Raw genomic sequence first — 18,803 nt, 5'->3', positions numbered from 1 at the left:
ATTGTTTATTTTATACTTTTTTTTTTCTTCCCTATTAAAGATCTGTAGTTTCCTGCTCCCCTATTTTTGCCTGAGAGCCCCTTAATTTAAAATTTATAGAAGTTTGGTGGGGTGGGGAGGATTTACATTCTCCATTTTGGGGGAGGCTCCTGCCTTCCTTAGCAGACTCCTGTCCTTCCAAACCAAGACAATTCTAAATCAGCCTTCTGAGAACATGGAGTCAAATTGTCATCCCTCACCTCATCCTGGGAACCTCACAACACCACAGTTCATGATTTCCCTGAGGTTACCTGTGTTGGGAAGTGGTTCTGGGTTGGAAGTGTCTCGAGTTCCCAAAGCTTCACCCACCCACACACAAGCACTCCTTTGTGTTTTGGAAAGAAAAGCTTTATTCCATGCAATGGAGAGGAGAGGAACTGTACAGGGGCCCAGCAGTCAGCCCAGACACCTGAAGAGAGCTCTCTGGGGGGACCCAGAGCACATCCATAGAGCTGCCCTGTTGTGTGACCAATCTCCAAGGAAAAGAGGGCAGAGCGCTGTGTTGCCATTCCCTGTGGGTCACTCCCATGCTTCTCACCAGCTCCTTCACAGATCACTCTGGGTTTCATTGTTCTGTTTTCTGTCCAGCTCAGCTTCTCTTGGGACTCTGTTCTTCAGGCCTTGCTGGGCTCTGCTGGTCTCCATCCTGTGCCCTTCCCCAGCAGATCTGAGATCTGACATTCCTTTCATTCCCCACACAGGACTGGGGCTGATTTTATGCCCAGAGCTGTGCTGCTGTAGGATCCTTTGCCTTGGGCTGATTCCCATTCCCCTCCCAGGCTCTGGGATCCTGTGTGCTCTTGGAACAGTCTGGGACAGGGGAAGGTTTATCCACACCCCACCTGACTTTATCCTGTCCATCCTGGCAAGGAGTGGGGTCTGCCCTTCCCTGCAGGATCCCAGGCAGAAATCTGTGCTGCCCTTCCCTTGTGGCTGCAGGCAAGGCCAGGCTGTGGCCAGGTGGGGAAGGCTATCCTTGTGCCCAGGCAGGGCTGGGATCACAGGGCTGGGGCTTGATGGGACTTGCAGATGAGTCAGGATGTGTTTGGGATCACCCCCGTGCCCAGGCTGGACTCCTCTCCCCTGGCAGTGCCTCCCCTGGCATGAGACAGTGCCAGAGTGCTCCTGGGTGCCAGGGCCAGCTCTTCCAGAGGGGATCCATCCAGGCTCAGGCAGCAGCAGGGACAGGCTGGGCTGAGCTCAGCCCCGAGGCTGGAGAGAGGCTGCAGGAGAGCCTGGGAGCAGAGACTGGGCAGCTCAAGGGAAATGGGACACATCCCATGCATGGTTCCTACAGGAAGCTGGGCAGAACAGATCAGCCTGCACATGATGGTTTTAGCTCTCCTACAGATGCCTGTTGGAAATTGTTGCAGCTTTTTCACACATATTTTGTGTTGTTCGGGTTCCGGCACAAGGTGCAGTATGTACTTCACCATATCCAATGGCTGTGCAGAGATAGTTAAAGTAAGGTCGACTTATATTGAACCTGAATAGAGAAAAAAAGTCAGATTTGGTTACATTCCTGACATGCAATGAAAGGCAGAGTAGCACCTGCTGAGCTCTCTTACTGCCACTGGGATCAGGAACTGCCTTGCTGGAATCTCCCTCCCATTCCTCACTTTTCTTCCACACATCTCCACAAAAGGTTCTGGGCAATGCTTTCCCATCCAGAAACATTCCCCTGCTTTGGTCCCCTCCAGCCAATGGTGCTGACATCCCCCTCTCTCTCTTGTCCCTGCCTCCTATCCCCTTCCTTTCCCCAGGGAGCTGCATCCAGCCAGATCCTTCCTTCCCCAGCAGAACTCCAGCTGGGTCCTCTCCTGCCATCCCTACAGGACAGCCCTGTGTTCCCTGGCCCTGCAAGGCTCCCTTGCCTTGGCCCAGGCTTGTGCTGAAGCAGCTGCACCTCCAGCAATCAGCTTCCCCCACAGCACAGTCCCTGATCTCCCTTGGGCTCTCTGCTCTTTGCTCTGCCTTTGGCATTTTCCTCTTCCCAGACACTGCATGGCAGGGACTTGCAGGGAGGAGCTCACATGGCTGGGTCATGTTCCACGTGGTTGATCCACTTCCACTTCTGCTCCTCTGGAGAGCGTCTGAGACCAAGTAAGTAGTATTTATCTTTTGATTTGTTGTGCAGGAATTTCTGGAAAGGAAGCCAACATTGGGAATAAATAAAAATGACATTTTCTTCAGCAGAGGCACAGAAGGCTCAGGGCTAAACAGCCAGCACAGAGAGTGCAGTGTGCATCCAGCCACAGCACCTCTGCACACTGCTCCAGAGGATGAATTTCTCCATTTATATTGAAGATCATCTCCCTTTTGGAGGCACTATATGAAGATAACAAATGTAAGAATACACCTGTAGTGCCATTACAGCTGTGCAATAATGTCAGTCAGGTGTGACTTCATTCCCGGGGACTCTTTTCCTTTTGGATGGGGGTGGCAAAGCCTTTTCAGGTTTTGTCCCAGCCATGGCTCTCCCAAAGAAGTGTCTGCTCAAGCTCCATGGCCTCTGTGCTAAATCCCTGGAAAAGCCCAGCCAGGGGCTTTTTGGGCAGGGACTTTGCTCCCTGCCATGGCATCAGGCCTGGGCACAGGAGCTTCCAGGGACAGGACTGCAAGGCCCAGGAGGCCTCTCCCTGTGCAGGCCTTTGCTGCCACTGCCAGGCCTGGGCTGTGCATGGCTGGCAGCAGGTCCCAGAGCCCAAGGCCATGGGACAGGGGCTGGCACAAGTGTCACTGCTGAGCCCTTGGCCAGGCAGCTCCAGCCCCCCGAGCAGCTGCCCCAGGAGTTGGATCTCACCAGCTCTTCCCTGCTGTCAATGACCACCAGGTCTGAGCCCATGGCAGTGCATTCTGCACGGAAGGCATCCCAGTCCTTTGGTTCCCTCTCTGGAGAAAAGTAGTAGCATTTTCTGCCATGTTTATTCCATGCTGTGGGGCAGCCTGCAGAAGGGAAGAAGAGGTGTGTAAAATCCATGTTGACACTGACCAAAGGATGCCACAACAATGGAGAGGTCAGAGAGGCCATTCCAGCCCCAGAAATGCGTGTGTGCTCCTGCTGAGAATTGTCAGCAGAGCACTGTGGAGAGCTTGGTTCAAACATGGCTTAAAGAAAGAGGCCATGAAAATATACAGCTGATGGAAAAGTAAAAGGCAGCTGTAAAGCAGCAGTTCCCAGGCCTGATTTTGTAAATAACTAGGTTCTCAGGCACATTTTTATAAACAGCAAGATTCTCAGACAGTCTTCTCATAACAGGTAAACATTCTGTCCTTGGCTGGTCTGGGAACAGACATGAAGGTTTTGAGAACTTTTCATATCAGGGTGAGAACACAAATCTTGGTTTCAATAAACAAACCCCAGGTATTGTAAACAAAAGGAGCGGTTAGTGTTTTGCTCTGTTGCCTATCGTGAGCTCGGATTCTGCAATATGCATGAACTTAATTAACACGGTTATAAAAAGTGACTGATTGAATCAATAAATCGCAGTTCTTTGCTCATCAATCAGATGGTCGTCTCCCTTCACTTCAATAGAGCACCAGGGATCCCCCAGAGCCTCTGGAGCTGATGGCAGTCCAGAATCAGCAGGCCGGAGCCAGACAGGGAGCAGCAGCTCAGCAAACATGACCCAGCCTTGCCCAGCTTTGCTCAGGGCATACAGAGAAATGCTCAGGGCACAAAGCAGCTCCCAGATCCCCACAGTCTGGTCTGCCTGATGCAGAATTGGGCAGCAGAGGTGCCACTGGCAGCACCAACATTTGTGTGCATTGCCAGGCAGGGCAGCAGGAGGAGCAGGGAGGGGCAGCTGCAAAGGGGATGGGATTCAGGGAGACAGGGCCTGCAGGAGACACTTTGGTTGTGGATCCAGCAGCTCCTGAAGGGCAGCCTGGAATTGCACTGAGGTCACAGGCTGGCAGTGGAGGGGCCTTGGGAAAGCAGCACAGGCACATTGTCCATCCTGCTCCCTGCAGGGCTGGGGACCTGAGGGATTGTTCCTCCTGTGCCTTCCCTGCCTCCCACTGCTCTGCTCTGGCAGCACAGAGGCATCAGCTCTTCCCTGGGGAACAGGAATGCAGAGCTGAGCCTGCACTGCTTCCAAAGGAGCTGCAAATGCAAACCCTCCAAGGGCTCCAGAGCTCACCCTGGGAGTGTCCCAGGGGGAGGTTTGTGCTCCTGACATGGCAGAGGGGTTGTTTGTTTTCCTTCTGAACAGAATCCTGACAGAGTTCCTTTTCTGTCCCCCTTAACCATCAATCCAACAGACTTCTGGCAACTCCCTTTGGAAAGATAGAGGATTGCCTACCTCGTGGCCTTTCAGGTATGTGGGACAGTGTTGTTGGGTCCTCTTGCTTGGTGGGGGACAATATTGTTGGGTCCTTTAGGGTGGTGGAGGACAGTGTTGTTGCGTGCTCTTGGTTGGTGGGGGACAATGTTGTTGTGTGCTTTTGAGTGGTAGTGGACAATGTTGCTTGTTCCTCTTGTTTGTTGGAGGATAAGGTTTCTGAGCGCTTTTGGCTGCCTGCAGTTCGACCATCTGGAAATAAGAACACAATTTCTGCTTGCAGGGAATGACCACTCTTGCCATGCACTCTCAGAGCTCTGCTGGACCTCTCTGACCCCCCATCACCCAACAGAATGCAATCTCTGCTTCTTTGCTCATGAGTCTACTATAAAAATCATAACATGGTTGGGTTGGGTTCCACTGAATTAATGGCAACACTTTGGTTCATTTAAACAAGTTATATCTTAATAACAGTTTATTTGGCAAAACAAGACCCTATGGAAAATTCATACAAAACTAAAACTTAGCATAAACTTGTAGCTTCCCATAAACTCCCTCAGCCAATTCTCAAGTCCTCGGCCCTGTCTATGGCAGTGACTACCTGCCACAGAGTATTTCCTCCTGCAGGAAAAACTCAGACTCCCACATGGATTTCCCCTGGTTTCCCCTTCCCTGTCCCCTCCTGGCTGACCCCTTCTCCCCTGGATACCGGTCCCCTTTGCCCTGCCCTTAGCTCTGCTCTCCACACCTTCCCCTTCGTAAGCTGCCTGCTCCACGTGGTTCTCTCTCTTTCTCACTGGTCCCCTTCAGCCTCATGCTTCACTGGAATGAAACCTTGCAAAAAGAGCCTTTCTTGCCTCTCTGGCTCAGCCAGCTGTGGTGAGTGTTGGGTGGGGTTTGACTGTGTTGTCTGAATGCTGACCCAGCCTGCTTTTCTACAGCAGAGCTTTGTTGGGAACAGATAATAGGCAGCAGCTACCACCACTCAACATCTGCATTTTTATAAGCTCAAAATGCACCAGTTTTGATTTGGAGCAAAGTGAAACTGTTTGCTCTTGAACGTAAAAACTACCTTGATTTCATTTCTCAAGTTTGATCTAGATCTCAAGTTACTTAGCAGTATTTTTTCAGGTCTGTAGCAGTTCGGAGACAGAACTGAGCCTCACAAAAGAACGATAACTGAAGCCAGACCTGGATCTAAGTGTAAGAACTCCTCTTTCAATGTTAAAATTAAAGCTGTATTAAATGTAAAAGACACCTTTTATTTTCTGTTGGTTCATTATTTGTTTTTAATTTGCCCCAGCCTTTGCTGTTTGACATTTATAAATGTCTGGGCACTGTCAGATATCAATCCTGGACTCCTTGCCCTGAAAAAGAAGAATGACTTGCCTCCCCCAGCCCTGTTTTTTAAGTTCCAAGGATCAAAGTCTTCCCCATGTGCATCTCTGAGCAGGTGGCAAACTGTGGGACTTGAGAGTGATTGGTTGTGGAAACTTCTCAAGCTTTCTCAGCTATGAAAGGACGGAAAGAAACAAGCAAAACCATCTGAAGTTTTAAAATGGTTCTTTGAAAACTTTTAAAGGATATACCAATTGGTTCTATTCATTTTTTTTTCTTATGGAAGTAAGATTTTTTTCTACAAAATATAATTTATCTTTTTATGTAACTCAAAATATGTTATGATCTTCAGGAAACTCCATTAAGATGTGATTTACTTGCCTCCTTCAAATGAACTTGAATTCCTAATTATTTTAAGATTTTTGGTGTTATGGACATCTTGGTCTCATGATACAACCTCATCACCTTGTGGGATTCTCACAGTTAGCAATTGCACCACTGGTAGGCATTATCACATCTTACCTTGTTTCTTCAAAACATTTATATAATAAATTCTTTATAATTTGAATATTGTCAGTTTTTCATTGGGATTTAGGCTTTTTTATCTGTTGGAATTTTCAACTTTCAAACCACTTGACTCTCATACAGATTTCCTCTTACAGCCATGCTTGGCTAAAAACTGCTGTCCTTTACCTTCAAACCAAACTTCTGTTTCCTGCTGGCTTTGTATGTCATGGCCTGCACATCAGTCAGTGGGAGAGAGACACAAATAAATGGCTGTTATGACACTAAAAAAAGAACTTACATGTGATTATTAAATACACTGCCAGGACCAGTATGAGGATTATCACCACCAATATGGCAACATGTTTCCTGGAACAATGGCTTTTACCTACAGAGGGACAGAAGAATAAAGATTAGGGAGCAGCTGGACAGAAGCCCCTTTGCTCTGCATTCCAAGGTGCCATTTCAGGCTCCCACTGGGACTCTGGAGCATTCCAGATCTGCAGGCTGGAGCCAGGCTCAATGTCCTGGTGCTTCCCCACTGGCTCTGGAGCCCTGTGCTCAGGGAACTGAACAGATCCCAGCCTGCCCTGGGTTTGAGGAGAGGGGAAAAGGAGGAGAGGCCTTGCAATCAATGCCCTCCCTCTGCTTCCTCCTCTCCTTTGTTCACTTTCCCTGCTGCTGGGGACAGGAGCCTGGGCTTGGGGGTCTGGGTGTGCCCCATCACATCCTTCTATTCCTTTGCCAGGAAAGCCAACAAGTGTTCAGGGGCACAGGATGCAACACCTCAGCTGTCCCTGCTCTGAGTGTGGAAAGCAGACAATTGTATCCTCCTGCCTCCTCATGGTTTTGTGTCGCTGCATGTTTGGGGCATCAGGATCAGCCCCTCTGCTCTTCTTGTTTAAATTCCCATCGCTTTATCAGACAGCTAAACTCACCTGATGATTTGCAGTTTGTTGCAGCATTTGTGTCTTGGGCTTTCACTTTCACTTCTGCATAGGTACAGCCTGAGCCTGGGAACCAGAACAGAGCACAAAGAGAGCTGAGAATCAATTTAAATTAAATAAAAATGACTGAAATTGTGAGAAATGCTGAACACAGGACAGCAACTGGTTGATGTGACTGTGGTTAACAATACACAAATTATATTTTTCTCCATTATAGGCACTGATCTGTGCTCTGTGGCGACCAGAGACAGGACCCAAGGGAACAGCTGGAGCTGTGTCAGAACAGGGTCAGGGTGGACATCAGGGAAAGATTCTTCCTCCAGAGGGTGCTGGGGCACTGAACAGGCTCCACAGGGAATGGTCACAGCCCCAAGGCTGCCAGAGCTCAAGCAGCATTTGGAAAACACTCTCAGGGATGCACAGGGTGGGATTATTGGGGTATCTGTGCAGGGCCAGGAGTTGGACTGGATGATCCTTGTGGGTCCCTTCCAGCTCAGGATATTCTGATTCCATGTTTCATGATGACTCTTTCACCCTTGGAGCACTTGCTAGATGCAGGAACAGAACTGATTTCTTTTTGAGGCAGACTATACCAGAGGGCACAGGGGCACACACTCACATTGTCAGCCTTGACAAAAGGGGAGGAAAGTGCCAAGGGTGGCCCAAGGTTGTTCATCCTGACAGGAATGGTGAGAATGAGTAAAACATCAAAGCCTGAAAACTGCAGATTGTGCTAAACTTGGAGCGGTTTGAGTGTTTATCTAAATAACCCAGATAACAGGTAGAGTAATGAAATCTATTCCATCATCTGCAGGTAATAACTACAGAGCAGCAGAGAAGAAAACATATGGAGAGGAAAGAAAGGTCAGAGGGAGATAAAAAGTGGGTAAAAAGTCAAAAATATGACGTTGCAGTGTTATAACACTCTCCAAGTCATCGTGATATGCAACACTGATCCCCCTGGATTCTATCACTGTACAGAGCTAAGATGGAAGTCAGGGATTTGAGCTCTTTTTAGAAGACGGAGACAATATCTGGGAAATCTTGTGCATAATTTCAGTGAACACATAGAAGAGTTGGTAGGGGTTTCCCTAAAAGGCACAAGCAGAGAAACACCCAGATGTTACTAGAAATCTATCAAAATTCTGAATAGGAATACGTGGGTTAAATTCTAAGGAAAATGGAACTTGTTATCAGGTGGCATCTACTGTGGTCAATTGAACTCTGAATTCATCCATTGAAAGGGGTGGTAAAACCCTCTTTCGTGGGGTGTTAGTAAGTCCACACATCCAAAAAGACACGCAGAGGGGTCACACTTTGTGCAAAAGAAAAGCAATGGATGCAAGAAATAATTTATGCCAGAGTAAAAGCAGGGTTAGAAAGAAAGGGAAAGAAAAATGAAAATGAAATACTGAGACACACAGCAGGAAGTCTGTTAATTTATAGGATATACTTTTATGGCAGATATTGCAAAACCAGTGCAAATATACATGCAACCATTTTAAACTGATTACAGAAAGAGAAATCCTAGGTTAGAATTTTGCAGTCGTTGATCCCAAATCAGACTAAAGCTGTCCATGAAACATTTTTTCAGGCTTGTGCATTCACCAAGCAGTTGGCACAGCCAGAGCAGGAGCAGAAGCCCCCAGGCAGTGCCTGCTGTGCTCAGGGAGCAGGAGACTGCTGTGAGCACCAGCAACAGCAGCCACTCCATCCTGAGCAGTTTGCTGCAGCAATCTCAGTCTGCTGGGGGACAGCAGGCCAGGGCCAGCAGCAATGGATGTTCAGCTCTGGAATGCTCTCCAAAATGAATAAAAATGACTCTCAATCTCACCCCAGAGACACTGCCTGACACTTGCACCTTAGCAAGAGAAAAGTAGATCTCCCAACAACCTGCCTTTGTAAATATCAACAACCCTCTCTGGACGCTCCACCTGCAGTTTTCCAGCCCTGGCCCTCATGTTTCCCTTGGGCTCTTTGAGGCTTTGGTGCTGCAAGGAACTTTCTCAACAGATATGGGAGAGAGAGTGGAGAATGCAAAGAAAGCTCAGTGCCCAGCACTGGACCTACCTGGGTCATCAGGGACTGTCAGGATTCTGGGTCTGGTTGATTCAGACAAGTTCAGGTCAGCATAAAGGACATTTTCTGCCATTCTTGTTCCTGCTTCTCCTTTTTCCCTCCCTCGGCTGTTGCGACAGTGACACTCTGAGCTGGGCCCGACTCAGAGCTCCCTCCCCTCTCAAGCCTTCAGCAGGAAGTTCTTGACTCTTTTGGTCACACCTCAACTTCTAATGAAAAGAGAAGTCTATTTCTACTTTATCTTTTAATGGCACATGGTTTTATGTCAGTAACATGAGGAAATAGAAGTTCATGACCTCCCCGAGGTCACCTGTGTTGGGAAGTGGTTCTGGATTGGAAGTATCTTGAGTTCTCAAAGCTTCCCCAACCCACACACAAAACATTTTGCTCTGCTGTGTCCTGAGCTCTGTGGGCTCTGTGTAGCTCACAGACATTGTCTGCTTCTCTGAAAGGGAATTCTGGAGGCAAAATGGGGTCAGAAAGAGGGATTGGTCCAGCCTGTTTTGGGAAGCACAAAAGATGCTTAAGGCAGCAACTGGAATAGTGCAGCCTAAACAAAACTATTCCTTGGCTTTATAGGTTTGTAATATCCCTCTGGGCAGCTGGGGTCAGCTGTGTCCCCTCTCAATTCCTTGTGCACCCCAGCCCCCTCAGTGGTGGGGTGGGATGACAAACAGAGGTCTCTCACTCTGTTTAATCTCTGCTCAGCAAGAACTAAAGCATCCCTGTGGTCTCAACACTGTTCCAGCACAAGTCCAAAATGTAGTCATACCAGTTACTATGAGGGAAGTGAACTCTATCCCAGCCAAAACCAGCCCAGGGCCCCTAGAATTTAAGAACAACGTGAAGGTCCTTGAATGGAGGCTCACAGGAAGGGAAGAAAGCTGGTGGAAGTGTTGGAAGGAATGTCCTGTGAGGAGTAGCTGAGGATTCCTTGGTTTGTCCAGTTTGGAGAAAAGGGGGCTGAGGGGTGACCTCTTTTGTCTCAGGAGTCCCAGCACAGGAAGGACATGGAACTGTTGGAGAGAGTCCAGATGAGGCCAATACAGCACTGAGAAGCTGGAGAATGTCTGCCATGAGGAAAATCTGAGAGAATGAGATTTTTCAGCCTGGAGAAGAGAAGGCTTTGAGGTGACCTCACTGTGGCCTTGCAGTGCCTGAAGGGAGCTACAAGAAAGATGGAGAGAGACTCTGGACAAGGGCCTGGAGTGACAGGACAAGGGAGAATGGCTTCCCACTGACAGAGAGTGGGTTTAAGTGGGATATAAGGAAGAAACTCTTCTCTGTGAGGGTGGTGAGACCCTGGCACAGATCCCCAAAGAAGTGTGGTTGCCCCATGCCTGGAAGTGTCCAAGCTCAGGTTGGACAGGGCTCTGAGCAAGCTGGGATAGTGGAAGGTGTCCCTGTCCATGTCAGAGAAGGTGAAATGAGAAGATCTTAAGGTCCCTTCCAACCCAAACCATTCTATGATTCTATGATTGCTGTATTCCTATCTTTATAGAAACATAACACATTGCTTTTCTCATTTAAAACAAATTACAGGAAAAAGTTGAGTGGTTTTTAAAAAAATAAATATCGATTCTGATTGAACCTATTTCTTCAATAGAAAGACAATTTTCTATTATGGATGTATGCTCTCAGGGGCCATCAGATCTGGAACACCCTCTGGTGCCAGTGGTCATGGCAGAGGCTTCTTCAAAGAGCCAGAGATGTGTTCTGGTATTCTGTGCCTCATGTCCCATAATCACAGGCCCAGAGAAGCCAAGCAAACACCAAATGTGTGAGAGAAAGAAGAGGAAGTGAAGCGGTTTCTGTGGTGGTTGATGACTCAGAAGTTTGTACTGCAGTTAAATGAAGGTTTGCAGTGGCCCTCAGACCTGACAGGGAGACGTGTCTAGAAATTCTGTGGCAGGCTGAAATAATGAGGCCTAAACAACAGACCCTGACTGAGGCCTGAACAACAGGCTCTGAGCCAAAGTTGCCTCTAGATGAACCTTCCAACCAAATGTTATATATATATATATATTCAATCATTATTGAGCTATTGTTAATAAATGACATAACATAACATAACATAACATAACATAACATAACATAACATAACATAACATAACATAACATAACATAACATTTCATTAATGAAATATTGTTAAATTAATTGTATGTGTTTGTTTATTGGCAAAATATGTGTTTACCTTTCCACATCCAGAAACTGGATAAGGCCACATCTGGCCTAGTTAGGGATGTACACAATCAAAGACAATTCCCTTGGTTCCCCCTTGAGCCCTTGACAAGCCTTTGGAGGAAATCCAATAGGGGAATGAACTAGAAATTATTAATGTCAGTTTGTTTGTTTAAGAGTATAAAAAATGGCCTACTGTCACAACTAAGTTGGGAAGCCATTCCACATCCCCACAAAGGTGGAATGGGTCGGAGAGAACCTTAAAGATCATCTTATTCCAAACCCCTGCCATGGGGGTGCCCCTTCCAGGTTGCTCCAAGCCCTGTCCAACCCAGCCTTGGACACTTCCAGGCATGGGACAGCCACAGCTTCTCAAGGCAAACCAAAGTATTCTGCAATTTTTCAGCTCCACCAAGTCTCAATTCCTTTTTTCATTCAGAATTTTCCTTTTTATTAGGGAATTGCATTGCTAATTTAACAGTTGTAACATGGACTGAGTGTAGGAAACATCTATTGAGTTAAATCAACTTTTTTGGTTTTTATTGCTGGTTTTCTGGAGTGAGAAGCACATGATAGCATCAATCCCACAAATTTTGCCATAAAAATAGTTCCCCTCTTTCCTGTGGAATATTGCCTACGCTCATCAGCAGGTTCTGCTGCATCTTGAGGGAATGCTGACTGTGTGGGCTGGTGCTGCTTGAAGAAGGAAGGTGCAATACCCCACTGAGTTGATGCTTTTGAACTCCATTTGACAAGGATGGTGCAAATGCCATGGGGGAGAAGTTAAAACAGGGATCCAGCTCCCCTTGTAAATCCTTTTATGTCATACTGACATGCTGCATAACTTAATACTAGAGACAGCACACAGGGCAGTTTGTATTGTATTTCTGAGCACTTAGCCACACTTTTCAGCATTTAAATGTATACTTATTTTTTCTCTGTGGTATTGGGTATTTCCCACAAAACTATGATAGGTAAATATCTTTAGTAATTTAAAGATATTTTCCTGTGAGTATGTATGGGTGGGACAATGGCGCTGCATGTCTTTGTTAATAATGAGATGTCTGTGTTAATAATTCTGCTGCAATTCCTTAGCACCTAATGAATTTGGCTTCCTAAACACTAGCTAAGGGCATGGGCAACATCTGACAGCATTTTCCTAACAGAGAAGCCCTCACACTCCCTCTTCACTCCTACTCTTGCCAGCTCTGTTCCCATTTTTCCAAGATGAGTCATGTCCATCTTTTGGCCTCTACAATCCCAAACTCAGTGTGCCCATGACCAAGAAAGACAGAAGAAAGAGAGATTTTTAACATACCAGGCTCTTGGCCAATACTTACATTATGCAGCCTCAGGTCAGAAGTGAAGAATCTTCTGGGGTCAGTTGAGTCCTATGTATCTCTGTATCTTATCAAGAAAACAGATCTGGTAAAGATTTCATTACAAGATCCAAATTCAAAGATAAGTGATCTGCAAATCATCTATTCTGAAATGGATAAAATATTTAAAATGTAATATACATTATGAACGAAGAATGCAGTAAACACTTGGAAAAACAACCCTCCTTTGGGAAAGCAAGCCTTTTGGGCTGTTTTTCATCACTTGACAATTCCAGATAATGACTTTTATTTGGTTGTAGTAAAAAGGAAAATTGAAACAAAAACCAAGCATGTGAGAGAGAGAGGCTTAGAAGGAAGATTTCAAATAGAAAACCTCACTAAAATTCTACTTACAGTAACTAGGATGTCTTTCCCTCAAGCTATCTGTTGCTAGGATTCTGTGGATGTGGTTGACAGCTGAGCAAATGTGGATTTTTCTGGATTTAATGTGCTTGCTTACTGTATCCAGACCTATAATAATTGGGAGATATTTTCTGATATGTAAAAGATTTGAAAAAACCTGTAACTTTTTTGGGACCAAAATTATTTTCTAATATAAACAAAGAGTTTCTGCTACCAAGGAGGAAAAAAATAATTGTTAACATTAAATATATTTTCTGAAAATAATGGAATGTTTAACAATTTTGAAATCAAACATTTCAATTTTTCCTTTCAGGGTGTTCTTTTAGGAGAAATTAAATGCTTTGGGTTTACACCAAATCACTTTTTAAAAATCATTATTAAACAAATAAGAACAAGTGTTTCTTCTATTTTTCTCCTGCCGTAATTCACAGCCAAAAGGTCCCTGTCTGGGTCACAATCCAAGAAAGATTTAAAAAGTGGTTTTAACAAGAATCATTTTGCAACCAGCTCATGACCATAAGGAAGGCTGGCTACCTCATTCCCTCCAAAGTTTACCCATTTTTAGACAAACATTGTGACATATTTTGTGCAACATATATTTTATTGTTGTGTGAAAGAGGAACTGAAAACAGCTGAACAAAGTAAAACCACTGGAACTGGTATAAACTCTTTCTCTCTGTATCTGGATAAAATTAAGCTGTCGGTTTCTCTTTTATATTTAACGGAAAACAAAACAGTCTGGTTTTTATTTAGCAGCCTTGGTGGCCTTTTTCCCCCTCTAAACTCCAGCTGCTTTAACATCAGACATCTATACTTAGTGGTTGCCTGACAGTGGAAAAAACAAGAATTCCTAAGGATGTCCTACCCTATGCCTGACACATCTCAGTGTGCCAGGGCCTCACCACCCTCACAGGGAATGATTTCTTCCTCATATCCATCCAAACCTGCTCTCTGTCAGTGTGACGCCATTGCCCCTTGTCCTGTCACTCCAGGCCCTTGTCCAGAGTCTCTCTCCATCTTTCCTGTGGGCTCCCTTCAGGCTCTGGAGGGGCACAATGAGGTCACCCCAAAGCCTTCTCTTCTCCAGGCTGAACAATCCCAATTCCCTTTCCAGGCTGAAGATTCCCAATCCTCTTAGCCTTTCAATATGCCTTTTGTCCAACATACTTGGAGCATGACCCTTGACAGAGGGGGATGAAGAGGAAATCTGTTCATCTTACGGAGAAGCAGATACTGCCATTTCAGAAGGCACCTTCTGGCACAATGTCAGATCCAGGCAGCTCTCCATGAGGGCTGAATCCACATGCCACCCAGCCAGTGTGGATGTGCAGCTCAGCCCTATCAGCTCCTGTTCCTCATGGTCCCAGCAGAGGCAGAACATGCTGGAAGGATCCAGGAAGGTGGGGAAACGCAGCAGTGGAAATGCAAGCTGGCCAGAACAAAAGCATGGGAGGAACAAGAGGAAGAGCATTCTCTTGATTCCTGAGAAGAACATCACCATCATCTCTGCAGTTTCTGAGTCTTGCTGATGCCTTGGGCAGCTAGGAGAAGCCCAGATTATATGGAAGTACCCGAAGCTGGGCCTGTTGCCAGGAAGGAGGGCTGGAACCCAACTGTTCTATATTCAATTTAAAATGTAGGAAAGATCAACACTTTACATAACATGCCCTGGCACCCTGCCTGAGTGAAACTGTACTAAGCCATCTCATATACATCTTTAAACATTTTTAACAACTGTTTTGTCCTACAGACCCAAAACAAGGCAGCCAAGTCTTTACCTCCTACCCAGTACTGCTCAGGGTGGGTGAATGTTGGCTCTTCTCACCAAGGAAAAGGGACACTTCTGATGAACTTGTCTTGCCACTGCAGATTCTAAAATGAATCCCGGTTGTGCCACTCTTGTGGGATGGTTACGGACAAATTTGTAGGAAAGAAGCTAAGCCTTATTGCCATGGCTTATCAGAAGGACCTGTAGTGGTACATGGAAAGGGCTCCTGTGATAGCAATCTGGAAGAGTAGAATAAGAAAAATGCCTCTGCTCCATGTGCTATACCTTGGTGAGAGTGAGTCATTGGAGAAAAGTGCATCATCTCTTGTGCTGCCTGAGACCTTTCAGGCTAATGACACAAAAACAATAACCTCAGCAGGTTTCTGACCAGTTCTCCCAGGAAGTGCCTTGTCTGTCATCTCCAATTTGCCCAGCTGCATAATCCATTACAAAACTTACCCCAGATCTATGGATTCTTCAGGACATGGTAGTTTATTCCTATTAACTTTCAGGGAAAATGTAGAAAAGCCATTTGTATTATTTTACTGGGGCAAGTGTTGGAAGAACAGATGAATAACAGAGAAGGAGAGTTACCTGATCTGATCCTCAGGCACAGGGTTTAAAGAGATCAAACTGCATACAGATTGCTTGAATCTCAGGTCATGTTGTTGACAGTCCTGCTTTAGACAGGACTGTCCAGTCCTGAAGTATATTTATGTCTTCTTATTTCAGTTCCCTAATAAAATGCTGACACTTTTTATACTGTCTGCTCCAGAGAGGCCCAAGACTCTCTTTTTTGGGGGGAATGAGGTCTGAGGGATACAGTAATGGAAATTGAGTATTTGGAGGTTAGGACAGCACAGGGATACCAAAACTGAGAGACTTTGGCCCCTCTGAGAGATGAACCAAAGAGAGAAATAATCATGAAGTGGGGAGGGAAAAAGGCAAGGGAATTTGCATCTTGCAGAGCTGCCCATGGGAGAAATTTTCACTGCGGCTAGTTCTCCACTTTTAGGCAGAAAATCCTTTCCTCACATGGAGAAGAGTGTGAGATTGGAGGATGCAACTGAGACACTGCTGGAATGTGCAACTCTCCTGGAATTACAAGGAGAAGTGGTTTGGCTGTGTGACAAGGATTGGAGTTGCATGGTCTCTTGGGTGGAACAGGATGTGGTGGTGTTTGCATGGCACTGCTGAGGGGCGTGGGAGAGATGTGCAGGAAGATTCCACAGATTGGCAGTGAGCAGAATGCCAAGGAAGATTTTTAAATTATAGATGACCTGAGAAGAGGGAGGAAGATAAAATCTGCTTCCTGTAGAAAACTAAATGCTCCTACAGGAGCCAAGTGTGAAAAGAAAGAGAGTCAGAACTACAGGATGCAGTGGCACCTCTGAGTATCTGCCTCAGGCAAAAGACAGAGACAGACAGGAGAGAAAAGCAGTGAAGTTCCACTGAGTTTTCTCTCTGGGGATTATGATGACATGCAACAAACTCAGAAGGTGAAGAAGAAGGAAAATGCTATGCCCAGTACTCTCAAAACAGCCCTGATTGTTCCACTGCTGAAATCCTTTGCTGGCAGCACACACATCCCTGACTCACAGCCAGCTTCCACCCCACATCTCCCCAGCTCAGCAGCTCCCTTTTGCAGTGCAGGAAGCAGCAGAATACTGTTATATAGAGCCAGCTGAAGCAATGTGAGTATCATTTCACAGTATTTTCATTCTGGTGAGGTTATTTAATACCCCTGTTCTTTCAGGACAAATTTTAACAAAAAATTCAACTTAAAAAGAAATCGGGTTTAAAAACGTCTGAAGGCTGATACCCAAATAGGTTTTTAACTGAGTTGTAACTTGAAACTATTGTAACTAGGCTAAAAAATATCCTTGCATTCCACTACTCACTTCTTTGACAGCCCTCTTTTCCATGAATACATCCCAGATTCTCTATATTTCAAAAAGCTATAGCCCTTGTGGAAGATGGTGCCAAGCTGACTCACCTTTTGCCATACATCTGCAGGGCTACTTCTTCCAAATCCTATGGATCATATGGAAGCAGCAGAGGAGCTGTAAAGCTCCTTGTTGAATAACACATGCAATCCTGAAGGAAAGGGGGTGGAATAAGGGAGATTTTTTCACAAGCTGCCTTGTGAAAGGACTTCACCTTTACTTAATGTAATTTCTCAGCTCTTTCACTGCTCTGGGCTTGTTTATCCGTAGCTGTGTTGCACAAATCCTCCTGTTCCAGGAGTTGTCCCTCTGCAACTGTGAAAAGCCCTTTCCCTCTTCATAGGCTGAAAATCCTGGATGCCCAAAAAACCTGAGGATAGAGAGGTGGAGATTCTCTTTATAATAAGTAATTTGCTAAGTGGGTTAGCAGGGACAGATACATCAGCATGTGAGGGATATTTACAGAATGAGGAATTGTAGGATTGCAGTTCTTTTTTCCCCCTTTCCCTTTTCAAGCTTTAAAAAAATACTGCTAAAGGCAGGGGCATCCCAGGTGATGGCTAAAGGCATTTTGGAACAAATGTAAACAGTGTCTACACAGCCATTTTCTGGACAGACTTGTCACCTGAAAGCTCAGAGCACTGGAAGCACAGGGAGGGTCAAAGATGAGCAGTTCCCAGGCTGATAAATTTGCTTTACTCGTCTCACATAGCAAATAGGAGGGTACAGGCACACCCAGAGCTGCAGAAATTGATGCCTGCTGGTAAATCCTTGCACTGTAGATCAGGAGCAATCAGGAGAGTCTCTGCTTTTGAAGGCCACTGATGTGGGCTCTGCAATGGCTGTGCATTTGATGTACTGCAGTTTTACCCTGCCAGGAGCAGTGGTTGAAGTGCAACTATGCAGAAAGCACTCAGTTCCAGAAAGGCTGTTATTTACAAACAGTTTTGTAATGAGGTTTCAGAGACAGAAGTGTTCTAACAGTTGGTCACTGAGCCTTTGTGTCCTCACAGCTTGGTTATCTGAAGATCTGTATCTGACATCCTGTAAATACCCACTGCTGCAACCGTGCTGGCCCCTGCACGTTATCTTCAACTCAGTGATGTGGCTTCCTAGAACTTCTCCATATTGTGATACCCCTCCCAACCTCACATCCCAAATCACTTATCTGTGCTGTAAAACTGCCCAACAACTGGAAGATAGAATCATAAAATCATAGAATGGTTTGGGTTGGAGGGGACCTTAAAGATCATCTCATTTCAACCCTCCTGCCATGGACAGGGACACTTTCCATGAGACCAGACAGACAGGCCAATGTGCATAGATGGACAAGAAAGCAGCCACCTCATTTTCTTGGCAAATGTGGTTAAAAACTGGCAATACATAGAGAAACTAATTATGATGCATGGATTGGACTTTTCAAGAAAGGAAATTATCATTGCTTCTTTCCTCTGTGAGACTGCGTCATGGAAAGTCTGAGGGTGGCTCCAGCTGAGCATGAGTCAGAGGATTCTTCTCAGCATTTTGTAGGTTGCCCTCTTACACAGAGAATTTTCTCATTATCTGCTTTCAAATGGCACAGGGATGAGGACGCTACCTGTGTCTGATGGACTGACTTCTTTCTGCAGAGGAATGTGAAAACAGTGATTATATCTCAGGGCTAGATATTTCTGCCAAGTAATTTCTATTTATTTTTATCATCTCTGAAAAAAAATCCAACAGTTATCCACAAGAGCCCTTATTAGGAAAGAGTTTGAAGATGGAGATTGCCACGAAGGCTGCAGGAATTAAACCAGAACAGCAGGTCAGCAAGGAAAGAAAGACAGCAAATTCATGGCAGCTACAGTGAAATGCCATCTATCTGCCTTCTATATGGAAGGATGATCAAACTGAATTACAGGCTCAGATGACTTTGCCACTTTTCCCTCAACACTGAATGCCTTGGAAAACCCATCAGCATATGCCATGAGAAATA

At 45.7% G+C, this 18,803-nt stretch overlaps 1 protein-coding gene across 1 annotated transcript; it reads right to left on the bottom strand.

Annotated features, from left to right (window-relative positions):
* Positions 1–546: 546 nt before the first annotated feature.
* LOC131082692 (C-type lectin domain family 5 member A-like) lies at positions 547–9,291 on the bottom strand. Its single transcript, XM_058022780.1, has 7 exons — positions 9,182–9,291; positions 7,103–7,177; positions 6,466–6,552; positions 4,344–4,574; positions 2,843–2,985; positions 2,073–2,182; positions 547–1,525 (listed from the first exon to the last, which is right to left on the bottom strand). The coding sequence occupies exons 1-7, from the start codon at positions 9,261–9,263 to the stop codon at positions 1,384–1,386; spliced, it is 870 nt and encodes a 289-aa protein (XP_057878763.1). The 5' UTR covers positions 9,264–9,291; the 3' UTR covers positions 547–1,383.
* Between the last annotated feature and the right edge of the window lie 9,512 nt (positions 9,292–18,803).

Source organism: Melospiza georgiana, chromosome 4, assembly GCF_028018845.1.
Source record: "Melospiza georgiana isolate bMelGeo1 chromosome 4, bMelGeo1.pri, whole genome shotgun sequence".
Lineage (NCBI taxonomy): Eukaryota > Metazoa > Chordata > Aves > Passeriformes > Passerellidae > Melospiza > Melospiza georgiana.
Note: the sequence above shows the minus strand (reverse complement) of the source record. Positions and strands in the feature narration are given on the sequence as shown.